We start from the raw sequence: 19,443 nt of genomic DNA, 5'->3' as shown, positions 1-19,443 counted from the left end.
GAAATGGAAAAAGCACTGGTCAGGAAAGTCAACAGATTTTAACGTTCCCATCAACTCACACTTGCAATGCTTGTCAACCCGAGCCTTCATTTCCTCATTTAGCAAAAGTTCCACTAAAGCCTCTCTCCACTCATAGGTTGTTGTATAAGGTAAAATAACTTAGTGAAATTATGAGATAATCAATTCCAATCTATAGTCCTGTAACTCTCTATAACTCTCACATGAGGATCATACCTCTATGTTCATATAATGGTCATGTAATCGAGTTAGGATGAAATCTAAGATCACCACAAAAGGCTTCTAGTCCAATGTCCTCTAGGAGAGGGAGGGTAGCTGTGGGCCTTCCCAATTCTGACTCCTTCTTTCATGGGGCATCAGTCTGAAGGAGATTTGATGTACAGACAGATGACTCTAACGTGCCCTCTGACTGAGGACTCACCTTACTACTGAACTCTAAAACACACAAACTTAGGAGTTAAGATATTCAAACTGAAATCCCTCCTCAAATATTTTCTGACCATTATACCTAGGGCAGCCAGTTATTAACATTCTACCAACTTCGCACTGTGGCTTCCTTGCACATATTATCTATTCAGTAACCCTTGAATATAGTAAAGAGTAGCTATTCTAGAGCTCTGTTAGTTCGGTAACTATCACTAATCATGGGCCCAATTTGCTTCTCTGAATCTATCTCCAATTATTCTATTATTAACTTGTAAAGCAAGACAGAGTAAGTTCACTTCCTACTGAAGAGAACTGAAACAGTTCACTCCAAATGGCACTATGAGAATGTAAGCATTAGGCACACCACCTGAAAAAGGAAAAAAAAACAAAACACATCATTTTCTAATCCAACTACTAAAGAATTGATAGTACAAAAAGGATTGCATTTCAATAGAACTAGCTTTATTATTATTTTTTTTTTTTAAACAAAAGAAATGTCTAAAAGCAAATACAGGTATGTACCAAGGGGTGGACGTGACCTGGTACTTAGAAAGGAGTTGCTGTGTCATAAATGAAAACAGCATGTTAGGAGAAAAATAATTTTCAGGTGCTGTCTGCTTGAAAAATCTGGAGATGCAAGTTAACTGAAGGAAGGTGATCGGCCAAGCAAACAGCGTGAGCCCAGGGGAAAAGAAAAAACCACCAGAAGCTGCTTCCAGAGAGCCGCGTGGTGGCGGCACGAGAACCGGCATCAACTCACAGTCTTCTCATTTTCCCCATTTTCTATAATTTTCCTCTTCTTCTCATCTGTTTTTTTCTTGAAGATGTTATTTCGGTAAAACTGAAGTTCTTTGATGCTTTCACTAATGTCATCAAGTGCCCTACAAGCAAACACACCACGCTGAGTTGAAATGTCCGAAAATCAGAGGAGATGATCACCATTCTTCAAAGGTATAACTTTTTATAAATAACTTAAGAACAGTGGGTACTACTGTAAATGCAACTATCTGATATCAACAAGGAGAGGAACGCTTCAGTAAAACAAATTTAAGTGCTTGTTTTTTTAAAAAACTGTTTGACTTCCAAGAAAAGGCATCTACAATTTAACAGATAAAGGTTTCCCAAACTGCTCCATAAAGCAGTGAAGTGTTCTGCCGGGGGCGGGGGGTAGTTCCAGGGTCAAATAATTTAGGGAAAACTAGGTTAAACATTCCCTCTTTTGAAGTTTTTTTAAAGTATTTAATGTACTGGTGTGAATTTTTAATTCCCCAGAGGAGGTTGTATGGTAGATACGATATTTCTAAAACTTAAATCGACCACACTTGTGGGATTCCCAGCACATGGCATATAGTTTGGGAGACAGTGAGCGATACTTAATGATGTCCTGCACAAAATACTTTCATGTACTCAAACGTAACTGGTGACTCAGCCATCATAATAAACATCCACAATCAGACAGCATCTAACCACAGAGGACCTCCCTCCTCTGTCGAGGCGATCTATACTATCATTAGGGGCTGCCTGCTTCATCTAACAGCCTTCTTTCTTCTCTAGCATGCTGTTTCTCCTGTGTTGCAGTCTGAGAAATCAGGTACTCAACATTATTACAACAGCGGGCAGGTAAATCAATTTGCTTTGAAGATGGGCTGAGGGCCGCTTCTTGAGATCAAACTGCACGGACTTTAGTGCAAGAGTTTTATGAGTTATTTTCCTGATTAGGGCAACAGTTTTGCTTTCTTTCCAGGTCTTAGGCATATGGAGGAGAGCTGAAGCTGTCAAAAATACAGCCTCTGGTTAAATCAAGGGACACTACATCTTAGCCACCATAATGAAATTTAAAAAGAGCTGAAAACCCCAAGTCCTTCTACAGCCCACTTTGTGGCAAATCCTGACCCACTTGATGTGAGGCTATTTACAGTCACTGGTTATGCCACGTGGTGTGAATATCTGTACATTTTACTGTAGCAACAGCCACGTGTTTGAAGATGAATGCTTCCCCAGACCTCCTTAGGGCTCTTACTCCCTTTCTAAAGCCTGAAAAATTCTGAAATCCAAAACACCTTGAGCCCCAACTGTTCCAGACCTGTATTATTGTGCTGTGGTCCATGAAGGCCCAATAAAAAAACACCATCAGAATGCCAGGCTCTTTAAAGCAAGGACTTGGTCTTCCTGTTTGGCTAGAACCGTGCCTGGCACACAGTAGGGACTCAGTACACGGAGGAAACAAACGCTGCCCTTAGAAGCCAGCTGCTACATCTCCCATCACGTCTTATGTCCTTCCTGAAAGGCCACAACACCAACAAGTAAAAGAGGACTCTAGATACACAAGATCTTTAAATTCCCTATGTACTTGGGCCTAAGGTTGCAGACACAATAAGAAAACAATCTGAAAAACTAAGAAGTGTCAAAATCAGGCTAACTGCCTTGTACAACTGTACACAAAGTGCTCAAATTTTAAATAGTTACAAGCCCATATGCTTGCTGGGAAGAAAATACTGCTCACTACTAGAAAAATTACACCATTTCACATACGTTCCAGACCAAGTTATCCACAAGTTTCAAAACAGAAATAGAGATGGTAAGACCATACATTATCTCACAAGTGAATGTTAGAAACTGACCAGAATTCCTGATAATCTTAGCAAAAGAAAGTTATCTTTATGTAGTTGTCCTTTACTTTTCCCCCAAGGGATAAGTGACATTATTTCAAACAGTCAGGAATTTGGGGGTTATGTACATGTCAGATGACCAAGCACTTAAAAGGACCCAAACTTACCTGTGAGAAGCAGCCTTCTTTGGTGCAAATTCGTATTCTTCAGGATACCAGCGTCTATACACAGCAAAAATGGAACTCTCAAAGGAAACTGTCTCAAATGCACTGAATAATTACGTCCCTCAAGTAACGTAATAACACTGAAAAAGGCTTTTGGGTTCTGACTGTGGAGTTGCCACCTTGTCTGGGACTCCATCTCCCTCCTTCACCTCTCTTCATTCTATAGATTCTTTTCGGGCAAGATCATCACTATGTAAGATTCCCAAATCTGTGAACTCCAGCCTTGTCCTCTCCCTCGCTTCTGTCACGGGTATCCAGGACAACTCCACCTAAAATCCACCAGACATTTCCAACCCCACACACACAGGGTCACTCACCATCCTCAACACCTCCCTTCCCCCAACAGCCAAATCTCCTCCTCCTCTTATGACCCCCTTTGTCTTTGAACAGTTCCATCACCCACCAAGCTGCCCAAACTAGAAACACTTTATACCTCCTCCCTGTCTTCACACCCCCATTCAAGCACTCAAGGCCCTGCTACTGATCTTCTCCAACACGCTACATCCACACAGCTTCTGCCACCCACTGCCATTTCCCTAGCTCCCTCCCTCCAAGATGGTACAAGTCTTTCTCCCTCTTTTCTTGCCACGTTCTAATCAGAATTATCTCATCCTATCACTGCCATTTCCCTAGCTCCTTCTCTCTCCAAGATGGTGAGAGTCTTTCTCCCTCTTTTCTTACCACGTTTTAATCAGAATTATCTCATCATATCACCCTTACCTTCCTGTACCCTGTATCTCCGAACCTCTGCCCATTCTCTGGAATGCTCTCTCCTCACCTTAAATACCTGGAAAACGCCCACTCTTCTTTAAATCTCAACTTGAAAGCCATTTTCTATGTGAAGTTCCCACTAAATCCCCACCTTCCTCACTCTTGCAGTTGGGTGCTCCTTCTCTCATGCCCGCAAAATTCTACACACACTTTTCCCTGACTGATGTCATCACACAGTACACGTCCCAGGGGGATTTTTTTTTTTTTAACGTTATCTGTCAGTTCACTAGACTCTAAGCATTTAAGGGCTTTATGTCCCTAGCACATTGGCCAACATGCAACACAGGGATGGGTGTTCAATAAATTTTATGGATTAATGAAATTTATATGGAAGATTTTTGATGTTCTTTCCCCAGGACTCACCAGTTCAAGCAAGAATAGGATGAGGAAGTTATACACCCAACTGGCCCCGTTAGTTCTACAGCTCTATTCAATTACTCTGCACAAACTCTAAAGTAAAACATGCTAAATGAGGCAACTGAATGGATCCTAAATATAGCCCTTACCTGCACAGCTCTTTAACAGTGCTCACATCAATTATTCTATAATGAAGATGTTTCATGAACTGGGGCATGTATTTGTCAAGAAACTTCTTATCTGCATGAACTGAATTTCCTAGAAAGACACGAAGCATATGTTATCTGTGTATTTCTAGTGGTACACAAGAGGACATAAAAATTCATAAACTGTATTTAATTGGAGATGATTTTTTTATATAAATTCAAACAACGTGTAAAAGCATCTCAAAACTTCTAAATTAGGTTTGAGTGTATCTGATTAGATTACAAGTGCAGATTTCAGCATATTTAGTCTCAGTTTAGCTCGTAATCAATTTGTAAATGGCACTCTACAGACAAAAGGATGAATCTACCATTCTACATACTTAAAATAATGCTCAAATCTGTTACTTTTAAAGCTAATACCAGATGTGCAAATTTTCTCCCAGTATCATAAAATCCACACCACTAACACTAAAAATTTAACTGAATCATATAAGTAGATAAGCCTTTATTCACATTTCAGTTTTAATCATATCCACATTCATGTTTCCACACAGTAATTTATATTTTAAAAAAACACTAAATTTTTAATAAGAACTTTAAAATAGACTGCATTGGCTAGGGGGAAATTTTATAGAATACATGCTCTAGTTCTTAAGGTCAAAACTTTTTATGAATATTTCAGAAAAGTGTTAGTAACTATACCAGTTTACATTTACAAATACAAATACACCACCACAGGACATTAACCTCCCTTTGACAATGACAGTTGTTTCAAAATACTAGCAGAACTGGCCTATTCCTTTAAAAAGTCAGTGTCACAAGGGGAAAAGACAGGTATACATTTTTGATTAAGAGACTAAAGAGGCAGAATAACCAAACGAAATGCATGAGTCTTGACTAAATCCTGGTTGAAAAACAGACATTTTAGCTATGGACTCAATATCACACTATGTTACTGAATTATTTTTAATCACCTTAAATGTGACAAGGATCTTGTGGTTACTTAAATATAACAACGATCTCTTGGTCCTTATTCTTAGGAAATGCTGGGTGAATTATTTAGGAATTAAGTGTCATGATGCTTGAAATTTACTTTCACATGTCCACAAAAATAAGACAGATAAATATGGCACAAGGTTAACAACTATATCCAACTTTCCTGTATATTTAAAATTTTCCCATAATAAAAATATGTGGGAAAATGTTATTGAGCTAATTTGGGTATCCCAGAGCTCATGTCAGGTTTCAGGGCATTTTCCCTGATATTCATGTATAAATTATACAAGGCAATTTGAGCACAAAAGAGGCATAATCCAAATCAGGGTAAGTAGAAGACATGACGATCTGGGTGGATCTTTCTGGAACCACAGTCTCGTGAACCGCTATGATGGAAGACTATCTACAAGGCAGACATAGGACTGGATTTTACCTGCAAGTGGACAGAGCCCTGGAGGAGTCTGCTGTCGTACAAAGGAGAGAAATTCATACTCTGCCTGCTGCAGTGTCATCGTACTCTCCTTCACTGCTTTGGTTAGACCAGACTGCAAGAGAGAATCCCCAGCCCCACCAAGACACACGAAGTCAGTTTTCAAAGGCATCCAGATATGAAACTCCACTTCTAAAGAGGGCATATATAATCAGAGACAGACCATTTACAGAGCTCAAGTTCAAACTGAAACTGCCATCTTTGCAGTGATTTTTTTTTTTTTAAAGAATCCAAGTCAAATAAGTTATGTTCCTGATAGTTAACAGCATTTCCCCATGGTCAGAAAACATGGTGCTCAAGGTCCAAGGATACAACCTCTGGGAAGAAACAACCAGTAACAGGAGAGCAGCGTTCTCCTTTCTCTGAAAGTTGATATCTAACCTTATCCCAAAGACTGACTTGAGCAACACTTGATAATCCGCAATGCACTCAAGACAGACTGAGTGCAGGAGAGGCAAAAAAGAGGACATTCAGGAGAAGATGGTCTCGGGAGATCCCAAAGATGAAGTGAACAAGCAAGCAGTTTCCCAGGCTTGCCAAGCAATCTTTGTCTATCCCTTCTAAAAATACCATCCAACAAGGGTCTAGGACTCAGATGTGGGGGCAACAAGCTTGTTACTGATCCCCAAAGCGGCAATGCTACCATGTGGTAATGTTACCTTCCCATGATGCTCCTTGCACCAGTCTGACATGCTGTCCAGTAACTCATCTGGCTGTTTTATAATCAGGTTAGGACCCTGTGGATAGGAAAAGCTGTTAATCATCCAGAACCACTAGGGATACACTTGGTTTCTGAGTTCAAGCTGCTTTAAGAAGTAAACATATATACCAGAGAAAGGAAGAAAGATGAGGGCACTTTGCTAACTCTAAAAGTGGTCCTCATTCATTCCAGCATTGTTTACGACAGTAAAAAAATGACGAACGCACATGTACACAACTGAAAACCGAAATGCCGATTAATGCCTGTTATGGAGAGTAAAGTAAATCAGAAAGAGAAAACGCAAATATTGTATATTAACACACACATATGGGATCTAGAAAAATGGTAGTGATGAATCTATTTGCAGGGCAGGAATAGAGACACAGACATAGAGAACAGACTTCTGGACACAACAGGAGAAGGAGAGGGTGGGAAGAATTGAGAGTAGCAGCAGTGAAAAATACCTGTTACCATATGTAAAGCAGATAGCTAGTGGGCACTTGCTGCTTGACACAGGGAGCTCAATCTGGTGCTCTGTGACAGCCTACAGGGGTGGGATGGGGCAGGGCGTGGGAAGGAGGTTCAAGAGGGAGGGGACACATCTATACTTAGGGCTGATTAACACTGTCCTATGGCAGAAACCAACACAACATTGTAAAGCAATTATCCTCCAATTAAAAAAAATTTTTTTTTAATAAAGGACATAGATACCTATCAAGGGTTGGCAAACTATAGCCTCAGCTTCTGGCACTTTTAATTGCCAGCAAGCTAACAACAATTTTTACATTTTTAAAGGGGGTTGTAAAACACAAACACGTGACAGAGAGGTATGTGGTATCTAAGCCTAAAATATTTAGTATTTGGTCTTTTTTAGAGAAGGCTTTGCCAACCACTGACTATAAACAGTTCCTATCTTGCCAAGTAAAAAACAAAAAGCAAATTGCAGAACAGTATATATATGCTTAGGAGTTCACTTACACTTGTTTAAAAGAAATGCACACATTTGTATATGCATACAAAATACTAAAATACTACAAAAGTACAAAAACGTTGGGGAGTAAGATCAGGCAAGAGAAGAATAGCTGTTGAAAAAACCAACAGCTCACAATACATATGTTTTGCATAAAGCTACACTGTTTAATTTTAACAGTATTTTCACATTTGACAGTTGAAAAAGTAATTGGTGGCATCTGAAAGATTATAAAAAAGAAAACCTGACCCTGAAATTCTCAGCTCCAGTTAACTGAACAATCACCTGAGAGTCAAGAGTTCCAGAAGACACAGAAGCTCAACTTGTGGCATTAAAGCAAGTCACCTCCTAGTCTCTCCTTCTGGGAGATGGAGATAACAGACCACCCCTCCCCTTTCCCTGACAGGGATGTTACCAGGATAAAAGAAATTACAGATATGAATATTTGAACTGAGGGGGAAAAAAAAAAGGCTCTAAATCCAACGTATTATCACTACAGAGGTGGTCAAAGTAGTTTGCAGTTACTGAGAGGAATGGCAAGACTTTGACTAAAATAGGCCTGACAGCTACAAGGAGTTTTAGCCAAACAAGAAAACGGGCAATGGCAATCTCCATGAAGAAGCAAAAATATGTGCTCTGATAACTTTTTTTTTTTTTGAAGTGTAGTGGATTCCCAGTGTTGGCGTTAATTTCTGCTGTGTAGAAGAGTGATTCAGTTATACATATGTCCTTTTTCCATTCTGGTTTATCTCAGGACATTGAATATAGTTCCCTGTGCTATTCAGTAGGACCTTTTTTATTGGTTGTCTTCTTATTTTTTAATTTTTTTTTGGCTGTGCTACACAACATGTGGGATCTTAGTTCCCTGACCAGGGATCGAACCCACAGCCCCACCACCCCAGCCTGCACTGGAAGCAGGAAGTCCTAACCACTGGACCACCAGTGAAGTCCCCAGGACCTTGTTTTGGCAACACTTTTTTTTTTTTTTTTAACAAAACCAAAAACCTCATATCACAAAACACAATTCTAAAAAAACTATGATGGAAAAAGCCAATGTCTATCAACTTAAGACTATACAACTTAACTCTAGATCACAGTATGGCACACTAAGCTACCTACAGAAAAATTTCTGGGGTGGGATGTCTGTTCTTCTAACATAAAACATCTTCCCCAGACTTGTATACAAAAATAAAACATTTTCCAAAGAACTGACACTTCAGTGCCAACAGGCCCGTAGCAATTTTTTTTTTCTTTCTTTCTTTTTTTTTTTTTTAACATCCTTATCCTCATCCGACTGGGTCTATTTACAAATGCCACACTCATCTGCAGCTGTGAGACTACAGACCCAAATTTCCTCCAGGGTACATATCAAGTAACTGGTCCATTAAACTGTCAGTATTTCACATTATATCAACAGTCTGAGGGGAAAACTCTTCTCCAGCCAAGGGTAAGTAAGGTTGGTGAATAAAGACACTTCTCTTCACTATTCACCTCTAGAAAATTCCAAGTGACAGGAAAAAACAACCAAACCGAAAACTCAAGATTTATATAAAGTTGCCATGTTGGGAGGGGTAGGGGTGGCTGTCTATTTAAGAAAAAAAAAAAGAGGTAGTTGCTGCTACGAGAAATACAAAGTAGCATGATTCTCCCTCAGCTGATACACCAGGAGGAACTTCACAATGTCTGCCTGGCAATCCACAGAAGTAACAATTTATCTAAAATGGCTCCTCCTCCCTTACCCCACCAAGAAAATAAGTGGAAGTCTTAAGGTTCGATCTGTGAAATGTATCCAGTGCCAGTAACACATCAATCAGACGCTGCAGAAACTAACAAACCTGTGTTAGTTAAACCTGTGCTCCTACTCTGGAGTTCCTCACTGCCTCTAATACAGCTGATAGTATGACAGGATTATTTAGGGCCTTCACCCTCTACCAATCAGATGCTGTCATATACTTATTAAATGCTTTGTGAGTGGCTGAAAGGCAACCTGCAACAGGTGTGTTTTATTTGTTTTGCTTAATGTTTCAGTTAAAAGCAGCATGTTAAAACCTCAATCATGCCCCTTGTGTCAACAGGAGAGTTCATGGCTCTGTATCAACAGAAATTCTAAAATCTTAATAATGATCTAGATGAATCACATGCCCTGGCTGAAACGGTAGATACTGGATATATGAAGTCTAGCTAAAGCTAAGGTTATGATACAAAGAAGTCAACTTTGGCATGAGTCACCAATCCTGGCGTGACTGTAGTCGGCTGTCTTATTGGTTGGGAGCCCTTTACTCAGACTGCCTGGTTAAACTCTTGGCTTGTCCAATAACTAGCCAGATGGCCTTGGGCAAATTACCCAACAACTCTGTACCAACACTTCTCTCTCCATAAAATGAGTATAACAGTACTTACCTTATAGTTGCTGTAACAATTAAGAGTGAATACATGTAAAGCATTTTTGTGCCTGGCACATACTAAGCTCTTAATAAATGATCGAATTTATAGTTCCGAATTTTTGCCATAACTCTTGAAAAATACTAGGCTCTGAGATGGATTACTTTGGTTCTAGTACCAAGCCCACCATGACCCACAACATTATTTTGGACCTTAATCTATATCAGTTTTATTTTTTAAATAAAGAGATGAGGGGGGTGGGGAGAGACAATTTTTAGATTTCCAAAACACTGTAGACAGTATGGCCATATTACAAGGCATCACCTACTTCAGCCAAAATGTTGAGATCAGAGTCAGTTATCAGACAGGCCATCTCAATAATCTGGTCCTTCTCAATGTCCAATCCTGTCATCTGCAAAAAAAAAAAAAAAATATATATATATATATACACACACACACACATATAGCAAAATATATATATACACACACAAAACCATCTTTACAGCCTACTGCACCCAAGTTTATTTAATAGGACACCCCTCAAGCATATTTAACTTAAATTCCACAGCCAAGATAGAAGAGACAATACTGCTCCTTAGGCAAGTCCTCAAGGCACTCAATACGGGCTATTTATTCAACAACCATTTACCCAGGGCGGGCTACATGTCAGGCGTCCAGTCCTACTCTGGGGTAGATGCAAAGTTAGCAAAATTGAGTGCTGACAGCATTCAATTTTGGAAGAGTTAGACAACTAACTTCACTGCATCTCTGCAGAGTTTACAAAGTTTTCATATTAATTACAGCACTTGATCTTCATCACAATTCAATGTTATTATCCCCGTTTCAAATACGAGAGAAGTGAGGCTCAAGGGAGAGGAGAATCTTTGGCTGAGTATGGAAAACCTAAAGGGATCAGAACTGGGTTGCAGTCCAGCTTCGACCCTCACTAACTGCACGACCTTGAACGAGCTGAATCCTCTCTCTCTCTCTGGGCCTCAGTTTTCTCCTTTATGGAGTGTGGGGTAAGGCTGAGTCATCTCCGGAATCCCATCTGGCTCTAACCACCTAGGGTCCCGTAAGGCTGGGGAAGTGGCGTCTAGCAGAACTGCTGTGCCCACCCCCTACCCCAGGGACCCGAAGCCCACCACCGCGTTAGGGAGGTCCACATCTGGGTGGAACTGGGGGTTAAGGGAAGCCATATGGATGACACCTCCCTTTGGAAAAGAAACCCCACAGTCCCGCACAGTCTTCAACACCCGCAGGACTCCGGTCCCTCGACCTGCCCCGCGCCGCCCGCAGCCGGGAGGCGCTTACCTGCCACACCTGAGATCCAGACACCGCTGCTCTCCCCGGACACGCTCGGCTACTCGGTCCCACCCAAGAAAACTCACTCGTCTCCCCTGTCCCCCTGAGCGACCTGACTCACCTCCAGGTCCACCCAGACCATCCGCTGAGCCATGCTCTCCCCCGCCGCCATGGCTGCGCCACCTTCGCGGACACCCCGAGCCCTGAACTGCCCGCGAGTCCCACCCACACCTCGCAACAGCCTGGAGCCCAGGGAGCCGCCTAGCATCACCCGGCACGAGCCGCCACGGCCCCAGCCTCTCAGCCGGCGCTGGCGCAGGCGCGATAGTCGCTAAACGTCGCAAACCCGCGGGGAGGCGCAGGAGTGAAAACTACAAGTCCCAGCAGCCAGTGCACCGACTCTACCTGAGCAGTCCGGCTTAGCTGCCGCATGAGCTGTTGGGACTTAGAGTCTTGCCTGCTGTTGCGCCCGATTGCCCCGCCCCCGCCACGTGTTTTCGGATATTACTGGACGCGCATGTTTTTCAGAACTAAGTTTATTCTCTTCCAAGAGTTATTTCCTGAATTTGGATGAGTTGCAAATCGCCTAGCTGAGAAAGAGCTCTCTTACTTTAACTCGAAAAATACCTGGTTACCTATTTATTTCAAATGTGTCCTTCTTTTTTTGCTGTTTACCCCCCCCCCCCCCCCTTATTTTTTTACTTACCTGTCACTCCACACACAAGCGACAGCAGAGCGGACAGCATATGCTTTTTAAGCCGGAAGACCATCTCCACCTTTAGAAATCCTTAAATGAGATCTTATCGGAGTGATTACTTAGCCCGCTTTAGGTGCTGAATAAAATCCCTTTCCTTCATTGGCAAAGAGTTACTTCTTATTCCTTACGGAGGGACTTGCCGCCGTGGTCTGTTTCAGTTCACCTGTTAGGTGTCAGTGGTAATGACTTCCTACTCCACCCTTACAAGTTCTCAAAGTTAAATAGTCTGCTTGTATAACAAATCTATGCAACAAATTAAATTAAAATGAACTAAAAACAGCTTTGCCCGCTCTGCAGTCTGCTTTGGTTTTGATCAAAGTTTTTAATCTCCACTAACAGCTATAGTTTCCATTATTTCCATGAGTAGAAGTGGCCCCCAAAAGGATCTTTCGACCCTGGAGTGTCAAACTGCATGAATCTCTTAAACCTTTGGCTATTCAGTAGCAAGTTGGAGTGCTGAGTATGACTTTGTCACAAAACATTGGTCTAGGCCTGGAATTATATCTTCTGTATATTTTTCTGAAAGCCATATTGCCTGTAATTACAGCGTTGGTGGTCCATCGCCCAGTAATTCATACCCAGTGAGCTGGTTTTGTGAGAGAGAAGACACGTTGCCTAAGAAGAGCCATCAGTATAACATAGTGTCCTGGATTTCACCTTCAAGTTCTCTGTATACCCAACCCACCGCCTGCTAGGGCACCCCAAAAATCTCTTCAGAAGATCATCAAATCACGTGCAGGTCATGTGTGTGTGTGTGTGTGTGTGTGTGTGTGTGTGTTCTAATAATGAATCACATTGTTTTCCTATAGCTTTTTACTCACTTACAGCTTTTTACTCACTTTCCTGTAGCTTTTTACTTACTTTCCTGTAGCTTTTTACTTGGAGAAGGCAATGGCACCCCACTCCAGTACTCTTGCCTGGAAAATCCCATGGATGGAGGAGCCTGCTGGGCTCCAGTCCATGGGGTTGCAAAGAGTGGGACACAACTGAGCAACTTCACTTTCACTTTTCACTTTCATGCACTGGAGAAGGAAATGGCAACCCACTCCAGTGTTCTTGCCTGGAGAATCCCAGGGACGGGGGAGCCTGGTGGGCTGCCTTCTATGGGGTCGCACAGAGTCAGACACGACTGAAGCGACTTAGCAGCAGGAGCAGCAGCTTACTTTATAAGAAAGAGTGTACAAAAAGTAAAAATTTTTTTTAATTTTTTTTTAAGAAATAGTCTGCACTTCTTTAGTTTTTTCTTCATTTTAAACTTGATTCATAGAAAGTAGAATCAGGTGAAGTATGTAAACTTTTATCAATTGCAGTTTTTATCCTCCTGAAGTATTATTATATCCTTAACTTTTCAAAGATCACCTTCTGTTTTCAAATTTCCTACTTTAACATTGATCAGTTTTGTTACAAATCACAGTTTAAGAAATGCTATTCACATTTAAGAACTTGTATCCTGAAAACTTATGATCATAATCTTAAAATATTAGGTAGTTAAAATTATGTATGGACATTTTCGAAACTTCAGTTTTCATAGTAATGTACTTTCATCATAACAATAAAGACACACTTTATATGATTGATATTATAATGTAAGGAGATTTATAGTTTATTGGGTTTTGTGTATAATAATATTAGAGTGGTAATTGAAAAGGTTAATATCTCAAAGCAGAGCAATGCATGCACCAAATTCACAAATCCAAACCATGTAAATAAGTAGGAGGGGAGGGAGTTCCCTGGTGGTCTAGAGGTTAGGATTTTGGGCTCTCACTGTTGTGGTCAATCCTTGGTCAGGGAATTGAAATCCCACAAGCTGTGTGGCCAAAAAAAAAAAAAGAGGGAGAGCAGACAGAAGAATATTGGGCCCTTGAATCTGAAATCAGCGTTGTCCCACAGTGGACTCACTCGTTTCATTCCATTTTCATTTCATAACAATTTATCTCAAAGCCGCACCACTCTGTTCAGAGATTATGCTTTTTCACTTCTATCATGAACCTGTAAGAACTGCTTTTGTTGTGTTGTTGTTAAGTTGCTACAGTGAAAGTGAAAGTCACACAGTCGTGCCCAACCCTTTGTGACCCCATGGACTATATAGTTTATGGAATTCTCCGGGTCGGAACACTGGAATGGGTAGTTGTTCCTTCTCTAGGGGATCTTCCCGACCCAGGGATCGAACCCAGGTCTCCTGCACTGCAGGTGGATTCTTTACCAGGTGAGCCACCAGGGAAGCCCAAGAATACTGGAGTGGGTAACCTACCCCTTCTCCAGGGGACCTTCCCAACCCCGGAATCAAACCAGGGTCTCCTGCATTGCAGATGGGGTGGATTCTCTACCAGGTACCAGGTAAGCCCTTTGCAACCTCATGTACTATAGCCTGCCAGGCTCCTCTGTCCATGGGATGTCTCAGACAAGAATACTGGAATGGGTCACCTTTTTCTTTTCTAGGGGTTCTTCCTAATCCAGGAATTGAACCCACACCTCCTGTGTCTCCTGCATTGCAGGTAGATTTTTTACAGCTGAGCCACCAGGGAAGCCGCTTTTGTTAATTAACAAGGATAAAATGCCAAGAAATCTCGTTTTCTAAAATCATAGACTATGAGAAACTTTGCTGTTTGAAGTAATTTCAGAGACAATGTAACAGCTCCTCTTAAAGAATCTGGGCCATGTGTGTCACTTTGACACAGAGAAACTGCCTCGATTTTCAGTGCAGGGGCAGAGATTCAGATAAGAGTTTTCCAGATGCAGCATTCCACATTTATCTTAACTTTGTAGTTTCTAAGGAAACAGGACCTGAGTCAGCTTTTCAACAATGCTGGTAGTTAGACTGTAATGTTCCTGTCCCTCTGAGCTTAAGGTCACAAGGACAGGAGTGGGCACGGCGACTGTGCTAGACCCCACTTCCCCAGCCTCAAGAGGCCCCAGGTTGTTTGAGTTAGAGGGGACTCTGGCAGTGACTCACCCTTACCCCACATCCCATAAAGAAGGAAACTGAAGGCCAAAGAGAGAGAGAGGATTCAACTCATTCAAGGTCGTGCTCTGTTCATAAGGGTCTGAGTTGGGACTACAACCTACTTCTGATCTAACAGGACATGGCCAAGACTGCACCAACCCTCTCCTTACTTAAAGATCACTACTTCTGTTTTAAGTGTTTTTTTATCTTCATTTTTTCAGTTGTGGTAAAATATCATAAAACTTCCCATTTTAAGCATTTTTAAGTCTGCAGTTCAGTGGCATTAAATCCATTCATACTGTCATGCAAACCATCACCACCGTTCTCCAGAACTTTCTCATCTTCCCAAACTGAAAATTCCATACCATTAAGTACTAATTCCCTGTTTCCGCCCACACCCTTCTCAGCCCCAGGTCACCACTGTTTTACTTTATGTCTCTATTAATTTGACTATTCTAGGTACCTCATATAAGTGGAATCATACAGCATTTGTCCTTTCATGTCTGTCTTTTATCACTTACTGTCCTCAAAATCCATCCAAGCTGTAGCATGTGCCAGAATGTCTTTCCTTTTTAAGGCCAAATATTATTCTATTGTATGTATTTACATCTTGTTTATCCATTCATCAGCCAATGGACACTTAGGTTGCTTTTGCCCTTTGGATACTGTGAATATTTACACGGATTTTTTTTTTTTTTTTTTCCTTTATTGCTGCTTTCTTACCAGGACTTCCGCAGCCCTGCTTTGATCTTCTTACCTGCTGAGCAGAGTTTGCTGTGATCATCAATCCAAAGGTAATCCCTACCTCTCCTGGTTCTTCTTTAGAATTGTCCAGACCCTATTTTTAAAAAGTCCTTCTGTACTCCTTCTGAGAGACCCCTAGTTCCTCATGTTAATTGTTACAGCAAGATCATAAACCTAATATTGTTACAGTTATGTCTCAGTGAGCTTTATCTGATATGCTTTATCACTGTCCTATTTACCTTGAGTTTAACTTCCAGAATACAATAATTTTTATATTTGTGTAGGACTAGCACAGAGCCTTATAGTAATGGTAGTAATACTAGTTAATAGTCAGCAAAATAATGTGACTACCTCACAGCTGTAAATTGTCCTACTGTTCATAAAGCATTTTAAAATAGGCAGTAGATGCCTCATGAATAACTGTTTGGTGATAATATCTCTTATTTTCCTGCCTTGTGATACCTTGTCTTGAGAAATGTCGACGTCAGGTTTACTGCTGATAACAGATAAATTGCTGTTTATTTCCTCCTAGTGATTTTTGGAAGGAATAAAGGATGATAAACCTTTTGCCTTTAAACTCTACCACTGCAAAAAAATTCAAGCCAAATATAATCTTGTATAAAATGGACGCTCTATAGGTTTTCATGAAATTTGATTTGCATCTTATCTTGCTTTAGTCCAAGAAACGTGTATGATACTTGATACTTAATAGTGACTACTTAGAATGTATCAAACAACTGTCCTAGAATGCCAAAGGGAAAATATATTTGTTAAGCTGAAATTATACCAGACACTAGAAGTATTTAAAATATTGATGGTTCATTTTAGGTTTAGAGTTTATTTTTTTGTTTGTTTCTTTGTTCTACAGATAATGAAACAGCTTTAATTTTTCCATCTGTAAAATAGATTATGTGATGACTACATAAAAACATAGAGCTTTCTAATACATTATACAGTAGCTGCTCATTTATTTTTGTACAAGAATCAGGAGATACAATTTAATACAAGGAAGATGAGGCCAATGCTTTAAAGAATTACCGAGCACTATGGGGATGTAGGGAGAAGGCAATGGCAACCCACTCCAGTACTCTTGCCTGGAAAATCCCATGGACAGAGGAGCCTGGAAGGCTGTAGTCCATGGGGTCGCTAAGAGTCGGACATGACTGAGAGACTTCACTTTCACTTTTCACTTTCATGCATTGGAGAAGGAAATGGCAACCCACTCCAGTGTTCTTGCCTGGAGAATCTCAGGGGCAGGGGAGACTGGTGGGCTGCCGTCTATGGGGTCACACAAAGTCAGATACGACTGGAGCAATTTAGCAGAATGGGAATGTAGAGGGAAAGGGTCAACTTTGACCAAAGAGGTGCAGGATAGAAATTGGATTAGATCCTGAGAGAAGAGAACTTTAACAAAACATATTAAGAATAAGAATATCCCAGTTAGACAGAACATCTTAGATGTAAGCAGCTAGAATGATTAGCCTTTAAAATGAGAGAGAGGGACTTCTCGGTGGTTAAAAGTCCACCTTCTGGTGCAAGGGACAGATGCGGGTTTGATCCCTGGTCAGTGAAGATCCCGCATTCCTTGGCGCAAACACTCGCACCACGTCTACTGAGCCCTCGGGCTCCAGAGCCCACACGACACGACAGGACTGCCGAAGCCTGCGGGCTCTAGTGTCTGAAGTAGCCGCACAGCGCAACGGAGACCAAGAGCAGCCAAAAATAAAGTGAGAGAGAAACTAACAGGAAAGCACAAATCACAGAAAGAAAAAGTAAGAATCGGTGAGTTCCATTTTGGAATGGTTGAAGTTTCAATGTCCCTAGTGTGGACAGGATAAGTTGCACTTCAAAGGAAACAACTAAATGGAGATATCTAGCAAGGAGAGAGAGAGAGATCTAGCAAGAGATATCTAGCAAGAGAGAGAAACCAGTAGGAAAATACAAATCACAGAAAGAAAAAGTAAGAACTGGTGAGTTCCATTCCAAAATGGAACTTGAACAAGGGCGGGGATAGAGACGTGAACTTGGAGGTCATGTCCATAGAGAGCATAGCTGAAGCTAGAGGAGAGGGATTGCAAGTTGTCGACAAAATACAACCATAAAGCCCAGGCCAAACTTGAGAATTTCAAGTTTGTGCAAATTCAAAAATCTGATTAGCATATAAAGAGGTTCCTCAGCTTGATTTGTACGCTTTGGGACATACTAAATAAACTGGTGAATCAAACCTACTGGAAGTCTGTTTCTGGGACTGGTAAGGAATATCCTGGGGGAGAAATCAAGTAAAGGAAGAAGCAGTCTGAAGGAAATAGCACAGTGCGGTGCTGCTGCTGCCGCCAAGTCGCTTCAGTCGTGTCCGACTCTGTGCGACCCCATAGGCGGCAGCCCACCAGGCTCCCCTGCCCCTGGGATTCTCCAGGCAAGAACACTGGAGTGGGTTGCCATTTCCTTCTCCAATGCATGAAAGTGAAAAGTGAAAGGGAAGTCGCTCAGTCGTGTCCGACTCTTTGCGACCCCACGGACTGCAGCCTACCAGGCTCCTCCGTCCATGGATTTTCCAGGCAAGAGTACTGGAGTGGGGTGCCATTGCCTTCTCCGATAGTGCAGCACAAAAGCTGACAAAGTCAGAGGAGGAAAAAGAGGGACGCTGACAGAACAGCAACAGCCAGTAGCAGATTTTTTTCCCAGTTGAGTCCCTACTGGAGTCATGTCTAAAGAACAGGTATTCTAAATAGATTTTTTTTTTTTAACAAAAAGCACATTTAATAATGGTATCACACAACCCTACGTGAGTTCTCTGCTAGCCCACAGACACACAAGAAGACGAACCTGAAGCAAGACAGTAACAGAGATGAGGAACAGAGAGAAAAATTTCTTCTCACTCCTGATATTTCCTTCCGCGTGGAGGAGGTGTCAGTGGCATAACAGTCCTGGCCTCTCTTATTTCTCCATAAAAAAGTTGGGTAAGGGCTTCCCTGGTGGCCCAGGGGTTGAGAATTTGCCTGCTAATGCAAGGGACACAGGTTTGATCCCTGCTCTGGGAAGATCCCACAGGCCTCAGAGCAATTACCGTGAGCCATAATTACTGAGTCCATGCTATAGAGCCCAGGCACTGCAACTACTGAGCCAGAGAGCCTTAGAGCCCATGCTCTGCAATGAGAGGCCACTGTGATGAGAAGCCTGTGCACCTCAACTAGAGAGTAGCCCCCTCTCTCTGCAACTAGAGAAAGCCAGCTTGCAACAATGAAGACCAGGCACAGCCAAAAATAAATGAATCTTTTTTCAAAAGAATAAAGATGATAGGGTAAACTTTCAAGATTTCAGACAGATATTAGATGGACATGGAGAACCCAGCACAAAGGCAATATTTTAGGAGTAGGTGAACCTGTTTAAGAAGCCCAGAAATAACCAGGTAGGAGGCTTTGCAGAGAGCTGAGGTCCCATGTTATTCAAGTAGAGGGCAGCAGAAAGTTAAGTTTTTGTCAGTGGGATCCCCTTTGCACCCATACAGCTGTTGAGATTTAACCATCTCCTATACTCTCAGCTTCCCTGGTGGCTTAGCTGGTTAAGAATCTGCCTGCAATGCAGAAGACCTGGGTTCAGTCCC

General features: G+C 41.6%; 1 protein-coding gene across 4 annotated transcripts; it reads right to left on the bottom strand.

Moving 5' to 3' along the window:
* Positions 1-884: 884 nt before the first annotated feature.
* On the bottom strand, positions 885-12,326 carry REXO2 (RNA exonuclease 2). 4 transcript variants are annotated; one of them, XM_086339322.1, is made up of 7 exons: positions 12,101-12,326; positions 10,418-10,501; positions 6,697-6,774; positions 5,981-6,092; positions 4,555-4,663; positions 3,221-3,274; positions 885-1,325 (listed from the first exon to the last, which is right to left on the bottom strand). In XM_086339322.1, exons 2-7 carry the CDS (start codon positions 10,499-10,501, stop codon positions 1,196-1,198), a joined length of 567 nt encoding a protein of 188 aa, XP_086195448.1. In that variant the 5' UTR covers positions 12,101-12,326; the 3' UTR covers positions 885-1,195. The 4 variants fall into 4 exon arrangements, with proteins under 4 accessions (XP_086195448.1, XP_086195447.1, XP_086195449.1 ...); XM_086339321.1 differs by lacking the exon at positions 12,101-12,326 and adding an exon at positions 11,800-11,931; XM_086339323.1 differs by lacking the exon at positions 12,101-12,326 and adding an exon at positions 11,404-11,703.
* Between the last annotated feature and the right edge of the window lie 7,117 nt (positions 12,327-19,443).

This window comes from Bos grunniens, chromosome 15 (genome assembly GCF_055505025.1).
Source record: "Bos grunniens cultivar Pamir isolate PY7600 chromosome 15, Bosgru_T2T1.0, whole genome shotgun sequence".
In the NCBI taxonomy this organism is placed as follows: domain Eukaryota; kingdom Metazoa; phylum Chordata; class Mammalia; order Artiodactyla; family Bovidae; genus Bos; species Bos grunniens.
Note: the sequence above shows the minus strand (reverse complement) of the source record. Positions and strands in the feature narration are given on the sequence as shown.